This window comes from Hemitrygon akajei, chromosome 2 (genome assembly GCF_048418815.1).
Source record: "Hemitrygon akajei chromosome 2, sHemAka1.3, whole genome shotgun sequence".
Lineage (NCBI taxonomy): Eukaryota > Metazoa > Chordata > Chondrichthyes > Myliobatiformes > Dasyatidae > Hemitrygon > Hemitrygon akajei.
The window spans coordinates 193,448-216,735 of NC_133125.1; the positions used below are offsets into that span (position 1 = coordinate 193,448).

Genomic DNA, 23,288 nt, shown 5'->3' on the forward strand with positions numbered 1-23,288 from the left:
TACTGTTTATAAAATGTTTTTTTGGTGGAATAGTTCAGCTGCAAGCATGTGATATTGTTTCTGCGATTAAGCAGTTTAATGAAGAGAAGAAACATGACCTCCATAAAATGATGTTTACGTCTGATGGAGCGTCAGTAATGTTGGGCAGAGTCAATGGTGTTGAGGCAAGACTTAAACAGGACATTCCACACTTAGTTTAGCAACACTGTGTAGCACGCCTTGAAGATCTGGGGATTTGTGATGCATGGAAAGAAGTCAAGTTAATCAGAGACATTGAAACTTTGATGAGAATAATTTATACAATGTTTTCTCAATCTGCAGTTTAAAGATGCAAATTTAAAGAAATTGCAGAGGCTTCTGAAAATGAAGCTGTTGCTTTCAGACCACTTAATGAAGTCAGATGGTTATCTAGACACTTTGCATTGCAGGCGATAATAAAAAATTATGAGGCACTGATCACACATTTTGAAGAAGATCAGTCAAATGACCATGTGGCTAAATACTGTCACAAGAAATTGATAAACATCACATACAAAGTAGCATTACAGGTTTTAAGTGATGTCTTTGATAAACTGGCTGCACCATGCAAGATTCTGCAAAAGAGTGGCTTGACACCGATTGATTGATTCACTTAATTTTGCATGAGGCAAAATTAACAAGATAAGAAAGCAGTATCTGGGAGACAATGTTTCGTGGAGTGACAAAGTTAGTCTTGCTAAGCCAACAATGTGAAGAAAAAGTCACAGTAGATACAAGTTTGTTGTTGACTTTTATAAATAGACTTTGTGTTCATTTTGAAGAAAGGTTTCCTGAAGATGAGGTACAAGAATGGTCAGCTTTTGATTTCTCCGCAATCGCAGATTGTGACTTCACATTTGGCGATGAACAAGTTAATGTCTTATGTCTAAAATATCATGATTTTCTAGCTGAAAATACTGTAATAGTTAGTTTAATGATTTCAAATTTTCCATGCAAGAAAAAATTAAATCCAAACAGATTTCAAACTTTGCTCAAATGGTGGCATTTGAACTTCAAAATGAACAGTTTTGTGACCTTGTACAGTTGATGGACATTGGAGGAACCTTTCTTGCATCTAGTGTGGACTGTGAGTGAGGTTTTAGCCTAATGAATCAACTCAAAAACAAGCTGAGAAACTGTTCAGGTGAATGTCATTTGGATATGTTAATGAGAATCAAAAGCTATCAATTGGATGGAAGTTCTATTAGTCTAGATAGAGCTTACAAAGAATAGGTAAATGCCAAAGACAGGAGAGAGAAAAAATAACTGAGTGACTTAAATATGTACACAACAACACACACAAAATGCTGGTGGAACACAGCAGGCCAGGCAGCATCTATAGGGAGAAGCGCTGTCAACATTTCGGGCCGAGACCCTTCGTCCTGGCCTGCATCTATAGGGAGAAGCTCTGTCGACGTTTCGGGCTGAGACCCTTCGTCAGGACGAAGGGTCTCGGCCCGAAATGTCGACAGCGCTTCTCCCTATAGATGCTGCCTGGCCTGCTGTGTTCCACCAGCATTTTGTGTGTGTTGTTATTTGAATTTCCAGCATCTGCAGATATCCTCGTGTTTGCGACTTAAATATGTATGTTACTTTGTTGTTATTCTGTGCAGTTTTATGTCAAATATTTTGTAAACCTACATAAACTGTGCCGTGTGTGCATTCAGTGTACACATACTTTTGTCACAGGAAAAATATTTGCACAACATATGATTTTTGCACACACTGACTACTAAAAATTAGAGAGAACATCGCTGATAAGGGATAGTTAGCATGGCTTTGTGAGGGGAAGGCCAAAGCACATTGATGAAGGTAGAGCAGTGAATGTGGTGCAAAATGATTTTAGTAAGGTTTTTGATAAGATTTCATTTGGCAGGTTTGTTCAGAAAGTCGTGAGGCATGGGATTCAGGGAAACATAAAATTATGTATACAGAATTGGCTTGTCCACAGAAGACAGAGGGTGGTAGTTGAGAGGGTGAGTAATTTCAAGTTCCTCGGTATACACATCACTGAAGGTCTCATCTGCACTGTACACACTGGCTGTATGGCAAGAAAAAGCAAACAGCATCTCTTCTACCTCGGGTGACTGAAGAGGTTTGTCATGAGTCCCCAAATCCTCAAGATCTTCTTCAGGAGCACCATTGAGAGCATCCTGACAGGCTGTATCACCATCTGGTATGAGAACTACACCAACCTTGATTGCTGGGCACTGCAGGGAGTGGTATGGACAGCCTGGCACATCTGCGGTTGTGAACTTCCCTCCATTGAGGACATTTATTGCAGCAGGTGCAGAAAGAAGGTCTGGAAGATCATCGAGACACCAGTCACCCGAACTATAAACTGCTTCAACTGCTTCTGTCTGGTAAATGCTACCACAGCATTAAAGCCAGGACCAACAGGCTACCGAACAGCTTCTTTCTACAAGCCATAGACTTATAAATTCACATGTCTGTACATTGTGACTGAGTTATAACACAAAGATTTTTACTCCCTCATGTTGTGGGATGGATGTAAGATTTAAATAGATAGATAGATAGATAGATACTTTATTCATCCCCATGGGGAAATTCAACTTTTTTTCCAATGTCCCATACACTTGTTGTAGCAAAACTAATTACATACAATACTTAACTCAGTAAAAAATATGATATGCATCTAAATCACTATCTCAAAAAGCATTAATAATAGCTTTTAAAAAGTTCTTAAGTCCTGGCGGTAGAATTGTAAAGCCTAATGGCATTGGGGAGTATTGACCTCTTCATCCTGTCTGAGGAGCATTGCGTCGATAGTAACCTGACGCTGAAACTGCTTCTCTCATTGATTCATTGTAAAGAACCCCCAATGGTTTCTTTATTGGGTTAGGGTTGGAAAAAAAACAATTCTGCCTAAGTTCTATCAGCATGTTGATTTTACTACCAGAAGTGAAAACACATTAAACCCGATTTATACAAATAATCCCTGCTGTGTACTAAACTGCTCCATGCCCCCACTTTGGTACTCCATCCATTTATTTTTTATGCTAATTCATGCATGCAGACCACTGATCAAACAGATTAAACCAGTTGGAAGGGAGATAAGGCCCTGTCCTGAAGAAGAGTCTTTGCCCAAAATATAGAAATGTAGAAAAACTACAGCACATTACAGCCCATTCAGCCCACAATGTTGTACCAACCATGTAACCTACTCTAGAAACAGCCTAGAATTTCCCTACCATATAGCCCTCTGTTTTTGTAATGTTGACTATTATTCATTTCCATGGATGCTCTTGACCTACTGAATTTTGAGTGTGATGCAAGGAAGATAAAGACCTGATCAGAAGTAGCAACCTCAGCATTGCAGAACTGTTTTGAAAACATCAACTGGAACATGTTCAGGAAGGTGGCTCATGCAAGATCTGTGACTAGCTATATAGAGAAGTGTATTGAGGACATCAGCATTATAAAACACATCTATGAGAGAGCAAAGCAGAAGCCATGGCTGACAGCAGAGGTCCAAGCAGTACTGGGAGATCAGAATGCTGCCTTTAGATTGGGGTATAAAACAGCTCTCGGGGCAGCAAGAGCTGCGCTTTCCCACAGCAGCAGGAAGGCAAAATGAAATTATTCACAGAGAAGATCCCCGCTGACAGTCAACACTGGCACACCTCAGGGGTGTGTACTTACACCACTGCTCTACTCTCTCAATAGCCATGACCATGGAAATAGGTATAGCTCAAACACCATCTATAAATTTACTGATGATACAACCATTGTTGGCATAATCTCAGATGGATGTGAGAGGCTGTACTGGAGTGAGATATACCAGGTATTTGAGTGGTGTAGCAGCAACAACCTTGCATTTGATAGGTTTCAATGATATCCCCATCCATTCTTCCAAATTCCAGTGAGTACAGTCCCAAAGCTGCCAAATTCTCCTCACATGTTAACCCCATTCATTCCTGGAATCAGCCTTGTGAACCTCCTCTGGACTCTCTCCAATGATAACACATCCTTTCTGAGATATGGAGCCCAAAACTGTTGACAATACACCAAGTGTGGCCTGACAAGTGTCTTTTAAAGCTTCAGCATTTTCCCCTTGTTTTTATGTTCTATTCCTCTTGAAATAAATGCCAATATTGCATTTGCCTTCGCCTTCTTTACCACAGACTCAATCTGTGAATTAACATTCTGGGAGTTCTACACGAGGACTACTAAGACCCTTTGCACCTCTGATGTTTGAACTTTCTCCCCATTTAGATAATAGCTTGCACTATTATTCCTTTTACCAAAATTCATTATCATACATTTCCAAACACTGTATTCCATTTGCCACTTTTTTGGCCAGTCTTCCAATTTGTCTAAGTCCTGCTGCAATTGCATTGGACTACCTCAGCACTGCCTACCCCTCAACCTACCTTCCTATCATCCGCAAAATTTGCCACAAAGCCATCAATTTCACTATTTAAATCATTGACAATGTAAAAGGTAGTGGTTCCATAACTGAACCCTGAGGAACACCACTAGTCACTGGCAGCCAACCAGAAAAGGTTCTCTTTATTCTTACTCAATGATTTTTGCTTGTCAGCCATTCCTCTAGCCATGCTAATATATTTCCTGTAACACCAGAGGGTTTTATCTTGTTAAGCACCCTCATGCGAGGCACCTTATCAAATGCCTTCTGAAAATCTAAGTAAATGACATCCACTGCCTCTTCATCTCCACCTTGCTTGTTACTTCTTCGAAGAATTCCTCAGCTATGTCAGGCAAGGTTTCCCATTACAGAAACCATGCTGATGCTATAACCAAGTGATTCTTGAAAGATCATGACCAATGCATCCGTTATCTATTCAGCAACCTCTTTCAGGACTCTGGGATTTAGTCCATCTGGTCTTAGTGACTTATCCTCCTGAAGACCTTTCAGTTTGCCTGCCGCTATTTCCTTTGTAATAGCAATGACACTCAATCCTGCTTCCTGACACTCATGGACCTCTGGCATATAGCTAGTGAAGACTGATGCAAAGTACTTATTGTTCATCTGCCATTTCTTTGTCCCCCATTACTACCTCCCAGCATCATTCTCCAGCATCTCTCCTTATCAACTCTCATCTCCCTTTTATTCTTTATATAACATAAATAGGTTTTAGTGTTCTGTTTTATATTATTGGCTAGTTTGCCCTCATATTTTATTTTTTCCCTTCTTACATTTTTTTCAGTTGCCTTTTTTTAATTTTAAAAGCTCCACAATTATCCAACTTCCTTCTCACTTTTGCTACCTAACGTGCCTTTTCCTTGGCTTTGATGCAGTCCTTAACTACCCTTATCAGCCACAGTTGCCTTGACCTGCTATTTGAGAACTTCTTCTGTGGGACATATCTATCCAGCGTCTTGTGAACTAATCCCAGAAACTTCAGCCACCTCTGTCCTGCCGTCATCCCTGCCAATACTCCCTCCAATCCACCTGGGCAAGCTCCCCTCTCATGCCTATGTAATTCCCTTTATTCCATTGCGATACTGATACATGTAACTTAAAGTGGTGCTAGAAAGTTTGTGAACCCAGTAGACTTTTTTCTACTTCTGCACAAACATGACCTAAAATGTGATCAGATCTTCACATATGTCTTAAAACTAGATAAAGAGAACCCTATGAAATAAATAACATAAAAATCATTATACTTGTTCATTCATTTATTGAGAAAAATGATACAATGTTACATGTATATGTTGGAAAAGGTATGTGGATCTTTGCTCTTAGTAACTGGTGTGACCCTCTTGTACAGCAATAACCTCAGTCAATAATTTCCAGCAACTGTTGATGAGTTTTGCGCATCAGCTTGGAGGAATTTTAGGCCATTCCTCCTCATAAAACTGCTTCAGCTCTTGGATGTTGGTGGACTTCATTGCATGAACTGCTTCCTTCAGGTCCTTCCACAACATTTCAATAGAATTAAGGTCAAGACTTCAACTTGTGGATTTGGGTGAGTCCAGAACTAGAGGCCACAATTTAAGAATAAGGAGTAGGCCATTTAGAAGAGAGATGCAGAAAAACTTTTTCACCCAGAGAGTGGTGGATATGTGGAATGCTCTGCCCCAGAAGGCAGTGGAGGCCAAGTCTCTGGATGCATTCGAGAGAGTTAGATAGAGCTCTTATAGATAGCGGGGTCAAGGGATATGGGGAGAGGGCAGGAACGGGGTACTGATTGTGCATGATCAGCTATGATCACAGGTTTGTCCTTCCAAAATGCATCACCTCACACTTGTCCAGATTGAACTCCATCTACCATTTTTCTGCCCAACTCTGCAGCCTGTCTATATCCTCTTGTAACCTTCGACAACCTGAAGCTCCATCCACAACTCCTCCAATCTTCGTGTCATCCGCAAACTTACTCACCCATCCTTCTGCCTCTACATCCAGGTTATTTATAAAACTCAGAAATAGCAGGGGTCCCAGGACAGATCCCAGCAGCACTCCACTAGTCACCGACCTCCAGGCAGATTACTTTCCTTCTACAACTACCCTCTGCTTTCTTCCTTTAAGCCAATTTTTTATCCAAACAGCCAAGGTTCCACTTATCCCATACCTCATGACTTTCTGGATGAGTCTCTCATGAGGGACCTTGTCAAATGCTTTGCTAAAGTCCATGTAGACCACATCCACGGCTCTACCCTCATCGATTTCTTTTGTTACCTCTTCAAAAAACTCAATCAGGCTTGTGTGGCACAATCTTCCCTTCACAAAGCCATATTGACTATCCATGAGTAGACTGTACTTCTCCAAATGCTCGTAGATCTTATCCTTAAGAATCCTTTCCAGTAGTTTGCATACCACCGATGTAAGACTCACCGGTCTATAGTTCCCAGGTTTCTCTCTATTACCTGTTTTAAACAAGGGAACTACATTTGCCATTCTCCAGTCCTCCGGCGCTTCCCCTGCAGCCAAAGAGGATTCAAAGATCATAGCTAATGCTCCTGCGATCTCTTCTCTCAATTCCCACAACAACCTAGGGTGTATCATATCTGGTCCTGCGGATTTATCAGTCTTAATGTTTTTAAGAAGATCCAGCACTTCTTCTTCCTTAATCTCCATGTTGTCCAGCACACAGGCCCACTCTATTTCGACCTCATCCTGATCAAGATCCTTTTCACTTGTGAATACTGAAGCAAAGTATTCATTTAAGACTTCCCCAACCTCCTCCGTCTTCAGGCACATGTTGCCCTCTTTATCCTTTAGTGGTCGCACCTTCGTTCTCATCATCCTCCTATTCTTCACATATGCATAGAACGCCTTGGGGTTCTCCACTAGTCACTGCCTGCCATTCTGAAAAGGACCCGTTAATCCCTACTCTTTGTTTCCTGTCTGCCAACCAATTTTCAATCCATGTCAGTACTCTGCCCCCAATACCATGTGCCCTAATTTTGCCCACTAATCTCCTATGTGGGACTTTATCAAAAACTTTCTGAAAGTCCAGGTACACTACATCCACTGGCTCTCCCTTGTCCATTTTCATAGTTACATCCTCAAAAAACTCCAGAAGATTAGTCAAGCATGATTTTCCCTTCATAAATCCATGCTGACTCGGACTGATCCTCCTACTACTATCCAAATGTGTCGTAATTTCCTCTTTTGTGATTGACTCCAGCATCTGTTTTCTCTCCCTCCTTTCTTGAAAAGTGGGACAATATTAGCCACCCTCCAATCAGCAGGAACTGTTCTTGAATCTATAAAACATTGGAAAATGATTACCAATGCATCCACAATTTCTAGAGCCACCTCTTTAAGTACCCTGAGATGCAGACCATCAGGTCCCGGGGACTTATCAGCCTTCAGACTCAACAGTCTATCCAACACCGTTTCTTGCCTAATATAAATTTCCTTCAGTTCATCCTTTACCCTAGTTCCTTTGGCCACAATTACATCTGGGAGATTGTATGTGTCTTCCCTAGTGAAGACAGATCCAAAGTACCTGTTCAACTCATCTGCCATTTCCTTGTTCCCCATAATAAATTCACCCGTTTCTGTCTTCAATGGCCCAATTTTGGTCTTAACTATTTTTTTGCTATTCACATACCCAAAGAAGCTTTTACTATCCTCCTTTATATTCTTGGCTAGTTTACCTTTGTACCTCATTTTTTCTTGGTGTATTGCCTTTTTTGTTATCTTCTGTTGCTCTTTAAAAGCTTCCCAGTCCTCCAGTTTCCCCCTCTGCCAGTCCTTTTTGTACAGGTCACACCTGCCCCAAAAGAGGTCCCAGTGATCCAGAAATCTGAAACCCTGCCCCCTGCTCCAATCCCTCAGCCACACATTTATCCTCCACCTCATTCTATTCCTATTCTCACTGTCGCGTGGCACAGGCAGTAATCCTGAGATTACTACCTTTAAGGTCCTGCTTTTCAACTTCCTTCCTAACTCCCTGTGGTCTTCTTTCAGGACCTCTTCCCTTTTCCTACCTATATCATTGGTACCAATATGTACCACGACCTCTGGCTGTTCTCCCTCCCACCGCAGGATATCTTGGACGCGATCAGAAACATCCCGGACCCTAGCACCTGGGAGGCAAACTACCATCCGAGTTTCTTTCCTGCGTTCACAGAATCGCCTGTCTGAACCCCTATCTATAGAGTCCCCTATCACTACTGCCTTCCTCTTCCTTTCCCTACCCTTCTGAGCCACAAGGCCAGACTCTGTGCCAGAGGCACGGCCACTGTCGCTTCCTCCAGGTAGGCTGTCCCCTCCAACAGTACTCAAACAGGAGCACTTATTGTCAAGGGGCACAGCCACAGGGGTACTCTCTAGTACCTGACTCTTCCCCTTCCCTCTCCTGACTGTGACCCATTTCTCTGTCCCCCGTGGCCCCAGAGTGACCACCTGTCTGTAACTCCTCTCTATCACCTCCTCACTCTCCCTGACCAGACAAAGGTCATCGAGCTGCAGCTCCAGTTCCCTAACACAGTCCCTTAGGAGTTACATCTCGATGCACTGGGTGCATATGTTGTAGTCCGGGATGCTGGTTGACTCCAGGACCTCCCACATCTGACACCGACCACAGAAAACCGGCCTCACACACATACTACCTCCGTTTGCAATCAACAACTGCTTCACCTCATCCCGTTACTGCCGAAGCCCGTGGAGCCAAAGCCCTTTCACTCTGCTGCCCGTTGGATATGGCTGCCTTCTTTTTAAACTGTTCATGCTCAACTGGCTGATGTCACGTGCCTGCGCAGTCTGGCCTCTCTCTTCCCCCGAGAACTCAAAATGTCTTCCTGTTGGAAATCCTTAGGTGCTCTCCCGCTGCCTTCTTGTTCCGAATCAAAAAAAATTTATTTTTTAATATTACTATAAAGTATTATTATATATTATTATATTACTATGACTACCAAAGCAGCTTTGGAAGCTATTATGCGCTCAATTCAAAAGCTTACTGAAAAGTTTCAACAGTTCAGAAAAGAAGCGTTGGCTGATTCGCAACAAATCAGTACTGAAGTTAAACAAATAGGTACGAAATTAGAAGACATTCAAGCAACTCTAACTGAGCATGTTAAGAAGATAAAGGAACATGAAGAAGTTATTACTATACTGGATGAGAGAATGGATGATCTGCAAAAGCTGTTTGAAGAACAATCTAAGTCCAATGAAATACTGAGACAGAAGATTATTGATTTGGAAAACAGAAGTAGGATAAACAACTTATGAATCTTGGGACTTAAAGAGCAAATGGAAGGAGATAATCCTAAAGAATTCTTTGCAAACCTTTTGATGGAAATATTTCCTGATGTTATAAAGTCTCTGCCTTTGATTGATTGTGCTCAACGATCGCCTATCTATGGATGGACTTCAAAATCAAAACCAAGATCAGTCATTATATGTTTCCTTGAATTTCAAATAAAGGACCATCCAATTCGTGATGCCTGTGGAAAAGGTATGATTAACTACCAAGGTCAGAAGATTCGTATTATTGAAGATTTTTCATCAGAAATTATGGCAGAACGTGTTAAGTTTAAATAAGTTATGGCGGAGTTATACAGCCAAAATTTTAAGCCTTCTCTTCATTTTCTGGCTCGACTGAGAATCACAATGGAAGATGGATCACTTAAATGGTTTTGTATGAAGGAGCAGCTGCAAGAATTTTTAGACTCAAAAAATGACTGTATACATATATCGAATATATTGAATATATATTGAAATACTATATATTTTAAAAAATGATTGTTTAATATTTTTCATTATGAATAATTGCTCTTTCTGTTTGATAAACCTGTCAAAGCTTGTTTTAACCATATAACCAGATAACAATTATAGCATGGAAACAGGTCATCTTGGCCCTTCTAGTCTGTGCCAAACGCTTACTCTCACCTAGTCCCACCTACCTGCACTCAGCCATTAACCCTCCATTCCTTTCCTGTCCATATACCTATCCAATTTTTTTTAAATGACAAAATCAAACCTGCCTCTACTACTTCTACTGGAAGTTCGTTCCACACAACTACCACTCTCTGAGTAAAGAAGTTCCCCCTCATGTTACCCCTAAACTTTTACCCCTTAACTCTCAACTCATGTTCTCTTGTTTGAATCTCCCTTACTCTCAATGGAAAAAGCCTATCCACGTCAACTCTATCTATCCCCTCATAATTTTAAATACCTCTATCAAGTCCCCACTCAACCTTCTATGCTCCAAAGAATAAAGACCTAACTTGTTCAACCTTTCTCTGTAACTTAGGTGCTGAAACCCAGGTAACATTCTAGTAAATCTCCTCTATACGCTCTCTATTTTGTTAACACTTACTGTTTTTAACTGTATATTATTTAGTCTTGGTTGCAACAGTAAATAACCTTGAATTCTTTGGAGCGGTTCCAAAAGGCTTGCTGAGGGGATGTTTTCAGTGGGGGTAGATAGTGGTTGTTCTTTGACCAATTTTCTCTCTTCGGGGGGTGGGGTGGGGAGTTCTTTTTTCTTGAAGTTGATTTGGGAATCTAGTCAATTCTGTTGCTTAGCTAATATATCTCAAGGTTTATTATTTCGGTTTAATATACATTTCTCTAATTGCTACTTTAACCTTTCTTATAAATAGTTTTAAAATGGGTCAAAGTATTAATTTACTTAGTTTTAACATGAAAGGGCTAAATCACCCCATGAAAAGAAATAAGATTTTTGCCTATATTAAAAAACTTAAGGTACCAATTGTTTTTCTTCAAGAAACCTATGTACGTAAGTGTGACAATTCACACCTTTTTAATCGATGGAGAGAGTCTCATTTCCATTCCTTGTTTCAGGCCAAAGCCAGAGGAGTTTCGATCCTTATAGATAATAAAGTTCCCTTTGTTCAACATAAAGTAAATTCTGATACTAATGGGCGTTTTGTTATAGTATTAGAGAAACTAAGTAACAAACTAATGGTATTTGCCAATGTGTATGCTCCGAATATAGATGACCCAGGTTTCTTTGAGCATTTTTTTTTCATTTTCGCCAGATCTAAGTTTGTACTTATTGGTGATGGGTGAAGACTTTAATTGTTGCTTAGATCTAGCTTTAGATCATTCATCTTCTAAACTAATGATACCAAATAAATCAGCTGTGTTCATTAAATCTTTTTTAATGAAATGTGGTATTGTTGATGCATGGCATTTTGTTTCATCGAGTAGACAAGGAATATTCGTTTTTCTCTCATGTCCATCATACATATTATGGATTGATTTTTTTTTATTGATAGCCAAATAATTCCATCAGTTTGATCCTATGAATATAAAGAGATTGTTGTCTCAGATCATGCTCCTTTACTCCTATCTTTAAATCTCCCTGGTCTTCTATAAACGAATAGGTTTTGGTGATATAATCTAACTTTGTTATCTGATAAAGATTTTTTTAAAGTTTATAGAGAGACAAATTACTTTTTTTTGAAGAGAATACATTAGAGGAGACTTCTAGACTTATCAGGTGGGATGCCTTTAAGGCATATATTAGAGGACAAATTATTTCTTATGCTACAAGTATTAAGAAAAAAGCTAATAAAGAGAGAAGTGATTTAGCTAATCAGCTGGAACAGTTAGACCAAGAGTATGCCTTGTCTCCAGAACCTGCCTTATATAAAAGAGGTGTTGAAACTAAAACTAAATATGATCTCCTTTTAACCTATCCAATTGAAACCTAACTCCTAAAAGATAAATGTCAATTTTATATTCCTGGAGATAAAACAGGTAAATTATTGGCTGATCAAATTAAAATCTTTATAGCTAAACAGCAAATTAAAGAAATATACAAAGCTAATGGTGATAGGACAACTGATTATTTAGAAATAAATGATACTTTTAGAGAATTTTATTCTAAACTCTATAGTTCTGAATCTTCTAAGGATAACACTGTAATGAACAATTTTTTTGACCAACTAAACATTCCTACAATTTCTGCCGAAAGCAGGAAGTTGTTGGATCAACCGATTTCTTTTGAGGAAATTGTTGAGGCTGTGCGCTCATCACATTTGAGAAAAGCTCTGGGTCCAGATGATTTTCTGGAGAGTTTTACAAGATCTATCTCTCACTGTTTATACCTCATTTATATTCAGTTTTTCTGGATTCATTCAAGTTGGGCAGACTCCCTCAATCTTTTTATGAGGTTTCCATTTCGCTTATCCTTAAAAAGAATAAGGATCCAACTGAATGCTTGTCTTATAAACCAATTCCTTTACTTAATGTTGATACTAAGATCCTATCTAAAGTTTTGGCCTACAGGATTGAAAATATTTTACCATCTGTCATTTCCAATAACCAAACTGGATTAATCAAAAATCGATATTCTCACTTTAATATTTGTCGGTTATTAAATATTACTTATTCTCCTTCTAACATGATATCAGAATGTGTGGTATCCCTAGATGCTGAGAAAGCTTTCAACAGAGTTGAATGGAATTGTTTATTTAAAACTTTAGAAAAATTCAATTTTGGACCCGTTTTCGCTCCTTCCGCTAGGATTTTCACTAATTCTCATAATTCCAAACCATTTAAGCTTCAACATGGCACTAGACAAGGCTGTCCATTGATCCCTTTGCTTTTCAATCTGGCCTTAGAACCTTTAGCCATTGCCTTTCGAAAATCTAATGATATCACCGGTATTTTAAGGATAGACACTATTCACAAAGTCTCGCTGTATGCTGATGATCTGCTGTTATTTATTTCTAATGTTGAGACTTTATTACCCCAAGCACTTTCTTTACTCTCTTGTTTTAGCCAGTTCTCAGGTTATAAATTAAACCTACATAAAAGTGAACTTTTCCCTTTGAATAATTTGATACCAACAAATTCTAACCTTTCTTTTAAAATTGTAAGAAACCAATTTACCTACTTAGGTGTAACAATCTCTAAAAACTATAAGTGTCTATTTAAAGAAAATTTTCTTACCCTATTGAATCATGTAAAAAGGATACTATCAAATTGGTTGTCTCTTTTACTATTGCTGATTGGCTGAATTAACTCTATCAAAATGAATATATTACCTAAATTTATATATCTTTTTCAGGCATTGCCTATTTTTATTCCTAAATCTCTTTTTGATTCTCTTGACTCTATTTTATCTTTCTATATATGGAAGGATAAGCATTCTAAATTAAATAAAATTCATCTTTAGAAAGTTAAAAAGAATGGAGGATTAGCCTTACTAAATTTTAGATTTTATTATTGGGCAATTAAAATAAGAAATCTTATATTTTGGTTATATTACATTAATCAAGAGGATTGCCAGATGTGGGTTTTTTTTAGAAGCTAACTCTGTTAATAAATTTTCTATTATTTCTCTTCTTGGATCCTCACTTCCTTTGTCTCTGAGTAAGTAAAATGATAATCTGGTAGTTAAACACGCTATGAGAATTTGGATACAATTCCGAAAAATACTTTGGCTTATTGAGATTTTCTCTTTCGAGTCCTATTTTTTCTAATTATTTTTTTAAACCCTCTATGATTGATGTGGCTTTTAAAGAATGGGATAGATTAGGTATTAAATGCTTTGAGAACTTGTTTGTAGAGGAATTCTCTTTTGTTTGAACAATTGTCAACTAAATATAGTTTACCCAAAATTCATTTTTTTCGATACATACAAATAAGAGATTTTTTACGGTCTCAAATAAGTACATTTCCTAAAAGTCCTGATAAGAATCTACTAGATGTAATTTTTAATTTGAAACCTTTTTTGTAATGGATCTATATCTAATATTTATAATATGCTGCTGGGAATGAGAAGTGTTCCTTTAGATAAAATTAAAGATCTTTGGGAACAAGATTTACAGACCTCAATTTCTGAGGAAACTTGGAATCAAATTTTTAAATTGGTTAACACTTCATCGTTATGTGCCCGCCACTCTCTCCTACAATTTAAAGTGGTCCATAGGGTCCATATGACCAAGGAAAAGTTGTCCCATTTTTATTTAGATATATCTCTGTATTGTGATAAATGTAATAATGGAGAAGCTTCACTCATTCATATGTTTTGGACATGTCCGAGTCTTGGAAAATATTGGAAAGAAGTATTTCAAACTTTCTCGATACTCTTCAAAGTAAACTTTAAGTCTAATCCTTTGATCACTTTATTTGGTATTGTTGGAGGAAAGAATATTATTTTGGAGTCATCTGACTTGCATATTTTGTCTTTTATTTCTCTTATGGCCAGAAGGGCGCTCTTGCTTAAATGGAAAGATGCGGCCCCTCCTATTTATGCTCAATAGTTATGTGATGTCATGTCATGTTTAAATTTAGAGAAGATTTGATGTTCAATCTCTGAAACAAGCCAAGACTTTTGAACATTGTGGGGACCTTTTTTGAATTATTTTCAAAACCTTTGATTTGCTGTTAAAGCACGGATGATAACTAATAATAGTTTCCCTTTTTTTCTTTACTAATCAGCTTTGGTCTTGGTTAGATTTTTTTATATAATAAAATTACTATGTTTCAATGTTGTGAATTAATTAATCTGTGTGAATATAGGGTAAGGAGTCTTTATATGTGATTTAGTACTATGTATTGATATATATATTTTTTCTTGTACTCCGTACTCTTATATGTAAATTAATAAAAATATTGGAAAGAGGAACAATTCAATGAAAACTCTCCTGTGGTGTCATTTGCTGTCTATGAATAAAATTGTTGTTAAAAATCTGAAAAAAAGGACTGCAACTTGGCCATTCCAAAACACGAATATTCTCCTTTTTAACATAAGAACATAAGAAACAGAAGGAGTAAGCTATATGGCTATTTGAGCCTGCTCCACCATTCAATAAGATCATGACTGATCTGGCTGTAGACTCATTTCCACCTACCTGTCTTTTCCCCATAACCCTTAATTAGCAAGTTTAGAGCTTTCTGGAGGTCTTTTGCTATTACCTTTGTTTTTTGTCACCTCCTTCAGCATTGGACATTGTGCTTAGTATGATTTTTGCAGGATCCCCACTCCTTGGGGGAGTAGCAACAGTACTGTTTCCTCCATTTGCAGATAATTTCTCCTACTGCAGACTGATAAATTGGCTGGTCTTGAGAAATGCTGTTGTTGCCTTTACCAGCTTGATGCATTTCTGCAATTCTTCTTCTAAGGGCCTCTGAAAGTTGTTTTGATCAAAGTATGGTGCACATAAATAGATCTTTCTTGTGTGTCTTTTTTATAGGGCAGGGCACCTCTACAGCCCTCACCCCCAATCTCATCTCAATGACCGGAACACCTGACTCCAAATAGCTTTTGTAGAAGGCATTACCCCAGAGGTTCACATACTTTTTCCAATAAAAACCAGGAATACTGGATAATTTTTCTCAATAAATAAATGAACAAGCAGAATGTTTTTGTGTTATTTATTTAATTGGGCTCTCTTTATCTAGTTTTAGGATGCATGAAGATCTGATCACATTTTAGGTCATATTTATGAAGTAATAGGGAAAATTTTACAGGGTTCACAAACTTTCTAGTATCGTATGCTTCTCTCTCTCTAATTGCAGTATGAATTCAATCATATTATGATCACTGCCTCTCAAGGGTTCCTTTACATTAAGCTGACTAATAAAATCGGGGTTATTACACAACACCCAATGTTAGATAGCCCTGTCACCTACCACCTCACCAGCCTCCACATCCAGTATATAATTCTTCGGAACTTCTGTCATCTCCAATGGGATCCCAGCACCAAGCACATTTTTCTCTCCCACACCCCCACTTTTTGCTTTCAGCAGGGATTGATCCCTAAGTGACTCCCTGGTCCATTCACTGATCTCCCTCCTGGCACTTAACCTTGCAAGCAGAACATGTGCTGCACCTTCCCCTACACCTCCTCCCTCACTACCATTTAGTACTCCAAACAGTCCTTCCAGGTGAGACAACACTTCACCTGTGAGTCTGTTGGGTTCATATACTGTGTCTGGTGCTCTCAGTGTGGCCTCCTCTATATCAGTGAGACCCGACCTAGATTGGAAGACTGCTTCACGGAGCACTTGTGCTCCATCTGCCAGAAAAGGCAGGATCTCTCAGTGGCCACCCATTCTAATTCCATTTCCATTCCCATTCCAATACGTCATTCCATGGCCTCCTCTACTGTTGTAATGAGGCCACACTCAGGTTGGAGGAATAACACCCTATATTCCATCTGGAAGGTCTCCAACCTGATGGCATGAACATTGATTTCTCGAACTTTGGGTAATACCCCCCCAACTCCTTCGCCATTCCCCATCCTGTTTTCCCTCTCTCATCTTGTCTCCTTGTCTGCCCATCACCTCCCTCTGGTGCTCTTCCCCCTTTTTCTTTCTTCTGTGGCCTTCTGTTCTCTCCTATTGGACTCTCCCTTCTCCAGACCTGTATTCCTTTCACCAATCAACTTCTCAGCTCTTTACTTCATCCCTCCCCTTTCCAATTTCACCTGTCACCTGGTGTTTTTCCCAATAGGCTGAATATCTCTCTTCCCAATAGGCTGAATATCTTTTATGCATGGAATGATGCGCTAGCGAGGACGTCTTCCACCTCCCCCTGAGAAGCAGGCACTCTGACTGGCTGCACTGATGTGAGGCAGACCCGAGTCAGTGTCAGCCCATTTAAAGTTGCAAGACCTGATAACATACTGGGTCAGGTCCTGAGAGACTGTGCAGCCAGTTAACAGAGGTTTTAACAGACATCTTCAACAGCTCCCTGGAGCAGCCCACTGTCCTCACAAGCTTCAAGGCCCTTCAAGCAACACACACAAAATGCTGGTGGAATGCAGCAGGCCAGGCAGCATCTATAGGGAGAAGCACTGTTGACGTTTCGGGCCGAGACCCTTCGTCAGGACTAACTGAAAGGAAAGATAGTAAGAGATTTAAAAGTAGGAGGGGGAGGGGTGAAACTGAGAGCCGGAAAGGTGATTGGCAAAAGGGATACAGAGCTGGAGAAGGGAAAGGATCATGGGAAGGGAGGCCTAGGGAGAAAGAAAGAGGGAGGGGAGCACCAGAGGGAGATGGAGAACAGGCAGAATGATGGGCAGAAAGAGAGAAAAAAAAGGAGGGGGGAAAAAACTAAATATATCAGGGATGGGGTAAGAAGGGGAGGAGGGGCATTAACAGAAGTTAGAGAAGTCAATGTTCATGCCATCAGGTTGGAGGCTACCCAGCCGGTATATAAGATGTTGTTCCTCCAACCTGAGTGTGGCTTCATTTTGATAGTAGAGGAGGCCATGGATAGACATATCAGAATTGGAATGGGATGTGGAATTAAAATGTGTGGCCACTGGGAGATCCTGATTTCTCTGGTGGACAGAGCGTAGGTGTTCAGCGAAATGGTCTCTCGGTCTGCATCAGGTCTCCCCAATATATAAAAGGCCGCACTGGGAGCACCGGACGCAGTATACCACACCAGTCAACTCACAGGTGAAGTGTTGCCTCACCTGGAAGGACTGTCTGGGGCCCTGAATGGTGGTGAGGGAGGAAGTGTAAGGGCAGGTGTAGCACTTGTTCCGCTTACAAGGATAAGTGCCAGGAGGGAGATCGGTGGGAAGGGATGGGGTGGGGGGGGGACGAATGGACAAGGGAGTCGCATAAGGAGCAATCCCTGCAGAAAGCAGAAAGAGGGGGGAGGGAAAGATATGCTTGGTAGTGGGATCCCATTGGAGGTGGCGGAAGTTACGGAGAATTATATGTTGGACCCGGAGGCTGGTGGGGTGGTAGGTGAGGACCCTTGCTTGGCAAGTTTCCTAACATCATTGTTCCATCTAACTGCACTCTTTTCCATTGAACCTTAAGCTGATCACAGTGTCACAGACCTAATAGCTGCTGGTTCCCCCTGAAGGTCATCCTGGCAATGGTATCCAAAGATATTTACCTGTAGTGAAGGGAATAGGCACAGAGGAATCCTATAGGGGAACTCTTTGGCTCATCCCCTTGCTTTTCCTGGTGATCATGCAGCTACCTGCACCTCAGGAGTGGCCACCTCACTGGCATTCACTGGGTGTCTTCTCCCTTCCTTTCCAGTCCTGAAAAAGGGTCTTGGCCCAAAATGTCGACTGTTTATTTATTTCCATAGATGTTGCCTGACTTGCTGAGTTGAACCCACATTTTGTGTGTTGCTTTGGAAAATGAAGAACGTTAAAAGATGTTCCACCATTCTGGCTATCGGCTGTGGAAGGGAACACACATTCCACGTTGGGAAGTGTGGCCTTTTAGCCTCATGTCAAACTTATGTAATATTCCATCATGTGCCTTGACACTAAGTACAGACCAAGCATTTGGACAGAGAAGCAGTTTCAGCGACAGGTTACTATCGATGCAATGCTCCTCAGACAGGATGAAGAGGTCAATACTCCCCAATGCCATTAGGCTTTACAATTCAACCGCCAGGACTTAAGAACTTTTTAAAAGCTATTATTAATGCTTTTTGAGATAGTGATTTAGATGCATATCATATTTTTTACTGAGTTAAGTATTGTATGTAATTAGTTTTGCTACAACAAGTGTATGGGACATTGGAAAAAAAAGTTGAATTTCCCCATGGGGATGAGTAAAGTATCTATCTATCTATCTATCTATCTATCTACTATCTGACAGTTCTTAACTGTTCCTTCAGCAAGCAGACAAATTTGAGCCCTTACAATCTAGCATGAATACAGTTTTCCATGCAGTTGAATAATTAGCCCCCTATCCGCACCCTAAACATTCATTCAGCCACTAATAGACCATTGCTGCTATAGCTGCCCCCCCCCAAGCTACTCAGACAGCATCTCCCAGTCCCACACACCCAAAAAAAATGAAGTGCAATAGGCACATGGATATGTCACCATTAGAAGGTTCCTCCCTAGGTCATACAACAGCCAGAGCTGAAAATACACCAGTCCTTAATTGATATTGAATCTACTTCTTAAAAGTCCTCACCTATAGCTAAACAGGAGTATCTTCTTCTAGAAGAGCTGCACTGGATCAAGAATATGGCTCATCAGCATCTTCTAGAGGGTAAAATGATTAGGTGATAATGCTAGTCTAGCCCACATCCTCCTTCAGTAAATGAAACACCGATGTTGATTGCCTCTTGATACCAAATATAAATGAATGCTTCGATATAAAAAATCTTTTTCTCTATCAGCTGAGTTTGAAATCATTATCACCCCAAACAATAATGATATTGAAAGTCATACACATTAACATAGAGTGATTACCTGAGGCAAAGCCAAGATCAGACTAAAGAGCCAAACTGCAGCAATCATGTATCTTCCAGTGTGGACTCCAGAAGTTATGCTTTTCAAGGGTTTTGTAATCACCAAGTAGCGATCCAAGCTGATCACTACCACCATAAAAGCAGGACAATACATGGAGAAGAGCTTGAGGAAGTTTTGGACTTTGCAGAGGAACTCTCCACCGTGCCACTGCACCGTGATTATCCAGGTGCCATCCATTGGCATGATAATCACAGTCTCCACTAGGTTGGCTGCTGTCAGGCTGTTGAGCAGTGTTTTGAGTCGTGATGCTTTCTTTTTGTTCTGTTTCACCAGAAATGTTATATTCATACCAACAGAAAAGATGAAAAGGATGAAGGTGATGACCACTCTGATGATACCGAAGGTGTTGAGAGTTGGCAGAGACATGGAACAATTGGATGCAGAGGCAAACAGACTCTCGTTGAGGTTGAAGGATTTCTTTCTCAAATCAATGTAGTCCAATGTATCATTCAGTTGCAATCTTAAAGCCATGCTGTTGGATGCTTGTTAACCTGACAGTGCATTCAGCAGTATGGAAAACTGTGCCTTAGTGTTTCTGCAGCTATCTGGCAAGGTCAAATGCAAACACAGGTGTACATGAGGAGATGTGAAATAGGATCCCTCACCCAGATTTATGAAACCCTGGTAATGAAAAGTACCTGTAATCCCTCTGCAATACACACGGTTTTATTTGCTAGCACTTTAAATTTGGTCCTTGAAAGGACTGTTTTCATTTCATCCCATTATCTTAAATTTACCGTACTTAGCAATAGCCTTTTTGAAAAATGTCATACTTCTTTTAATCTAATTTCCTATCATTTAAATCATAAACTGTGCCTTTCCAAATTACAAAAGCTGGAGACCTGAGCTGATGTAGTGCAGTGAAAAATAGACAGAATATTGCATACTTTATGTTTAAAAGACTCTGGCTATGAAACATAAATTCACAAAGTGATCAGTTCTCCATTCATTAGGCTCCAGAATTTTCAGGATGTGACAGTGATTTCAGATCAATTCTAACTTTTTTATGATGTGCTTTTACAGAGAAAATAACTCTCTTCACTATTGATTAAATTAAGTTTTGAATATATCTCACAACTGATGAATTATTTGCAAGGTCATTGGTTGTTTATGCAACAACCAGTAATTACTCAGAAAATCATGTGAGAAAGGATAGAATATCTTAGACTCTTATAGCAAAGACTATACCTTTGGGACACTGGAACAGCAGTGGGCATTCAGCACATCAACCTGTTCCATGATAAAATGAGCTTTAACATCATCACTTAACACAATTCTATCAATCTCAGATTTAAAATTTATCATCAATGACCACTTGTTGAAGAGTTCCAAAATTCTAACATCCACTGAGCATTCAGGTGTTCTAAACTTCATGACTAAAAGGCTTAGCTGTAGTTTTTCAGACTAAACCTGCATGATTTTAGACCTCAGTAATGACAATCATTTTGCTCTATCAACCCCATTAGCTCCTCTTGATAATTTCTATCAAATCATCTATTAATTTCCAAAATTTTAGAAAATTCATCCTTCTTTAATGCAAGCTCTCATCCTCATTCTTGTTCAGATGTCTTCCTGGCAATTCTCCCATGGACTCCCTCGAGGGTAATATTTTCTTCCAAAGGTGTGATTCACGGGACTAACTTAGGATAAATAAAGCTGAAGTTTTATACCACATAATCTAATGCACTTGATGTAAACACCAGCACTTTTGGTAATTTTCCTTTCTAATCTCTTATTTTATTCAAGTTGCTCCATTGGGCAGGTTTCATCATTCAGGCACACCCTCTCCCCCTGATACAGATGCTCTATTCCAAGCTGCACCATTGAAAGAATAGTGGGAAAGATTTAAAGAAGACATCAAAACCTAATAAAGAAGAAATTTCTTCTTAGGTACCTCTTCACCCTTCAATGTGGAGAAGTATCATTCATAAGCACATTGAAAAGCACAAGGCCATAGGCTGGAAGCATACAGAAGGAGTACACCACCCCACAAACTATCCACTCAGTTGTCTCATGAGGCACATTGTGCCTCAATTTATTTTGCTCTAGGGAAGAGAGACCCAGCCTTCACAATCTCTCCTTACCTGTATATCTCAAGTAGGATAATAATAAGAGGGATAATAAATCAGCATTAATGAAATTGTGGAGCAGACTTGATGGGCCTCATTCTGCTCCTATGTCTCATGGTTTAAATCTTCCAGTCTGAAGCTTTACCACACTCTTTCCAGCTTAATGATATTCTTCCTATATGACATCCTTAATGACATTCTATCCATCTGTTCCTTACAACTCAAACCTTCTACTCCTGGTAATAATCTTGTGAATCTTTTCTGTACCCTTTCTTTCACTGGGTGACCAAAACAGCACACAATACTCCATGAAAAGTCTCATCAATGAGTTGTAGAGTTATCTGAGACTAAGGGAGGGAGGGGGAAGTGTACATTTGACCGTTTGCATTCATACCAGCCAAAAATGAAAAATATAGGTTAATCTCACTTACCTGTCCTTGGTTCATAGCATAACAGGCTATTAAAATCTTTAAATCATCCACAGCTGATGCCATCTCATTGACTCTTCACTCAATCTTGGAATATCTGCACAGCAAAGATGCATACATCACGGTATACTTTATTAACTACAGCTTAGCATTCAATACCATCATTCCCTAAAAAATAATCAATGAGCTCAATAACTCCTTGTGCAAGATCTTCACCAACACAGGTGCACACAGGCCTGTGTGCTTAGTCCCCATTCCACTTACTTTATACCAGTGACGGCGTGGCTAAATAGAGCTCCAATATGATATTCAAGTTTTCTGATGACATTACTGTTGTGGACCAAATCAAAAGTGGTGATGAACGAGCATTCAGGAGGTAGATTGGAAATTTGTCTGAGTGGTGGCATAGAGCAACCTTTCACTAATTGTGAGCAAGAACAAGGAACTGATTAAAGACTTCAGGAGAGGGAAACCAGAGGTCCATGAGCCAGTCCTCATTGGAGGATCAGAATCGGAGAGACCATAAGAACATAAAATATAGGAACAGAAGTGGGCCATTCGGCCCATTGAGTCTGCTCCGCCATTTAATCATAGGCTGATGCAATTCTTCCAGTCATTCCCACTACCCTGCCTTCTCCCCATACCCCTTGATGCCCTGGCCAGTCAAGAACCTATCTATCTCTGTCTTATATGCACCCAATGACTTGGCCTCCACAGCCGCTCATGGCAACAAATTTCACAGATTTACCACCCTATCAGTAAAGTAATTTCTCCGCATCTCTGTTCTAAATGGTCGTCCTTCAATCCTTAATTTGTGCTCCCTTGCCTAGACTCCCCTACCATGGGAAATAATTTTGCCATATCTAATCTGTTCAGCGACTTTGAATTCCTGAGAGGCAGTACGTATATGCCATTTACTTAGATTCTCAGATGGCATTTGATAAAGTGCCACACTTAAGGCTGTTTAGAAACATAGAAACATAGAAAACCTACAGCACAATACAGGCCCTTCGGCCCACAAAGTTGTGCTGAACGTGTCCCTACCTTAGAAATTGCTAGGCTTACCTATAGCCCTCCATTTTCCTAAGCTCCATGTACCTATCCAAAA

General features: G+C 39.8%; 1 protein-coding gene across 1 annotated transcript in view; it reads right to left on the reverse strand.

The window, feature by feature from the left end:
• Positions 1 to 20,154, reverse strand: part of LOC140738459 (gonadotropin-releasing hormone receptor-like) — a 45,904-nt gene extending 25,750 nt beyond the window's left edge. Inside the window, exon 1 of the mRNA XM_073065756.1 lies at positions 19,624 to 20,154. Coding sequence (XP_072921857.1) covers positions 19,624 to 20,154 — 531 coding nt within the window. The remainder of the gene's footprint in view (positions 1 to 19,623) is intronic.
• Positions 20,155 to 23,288: the final 3,134 nt, after the last annotated feature.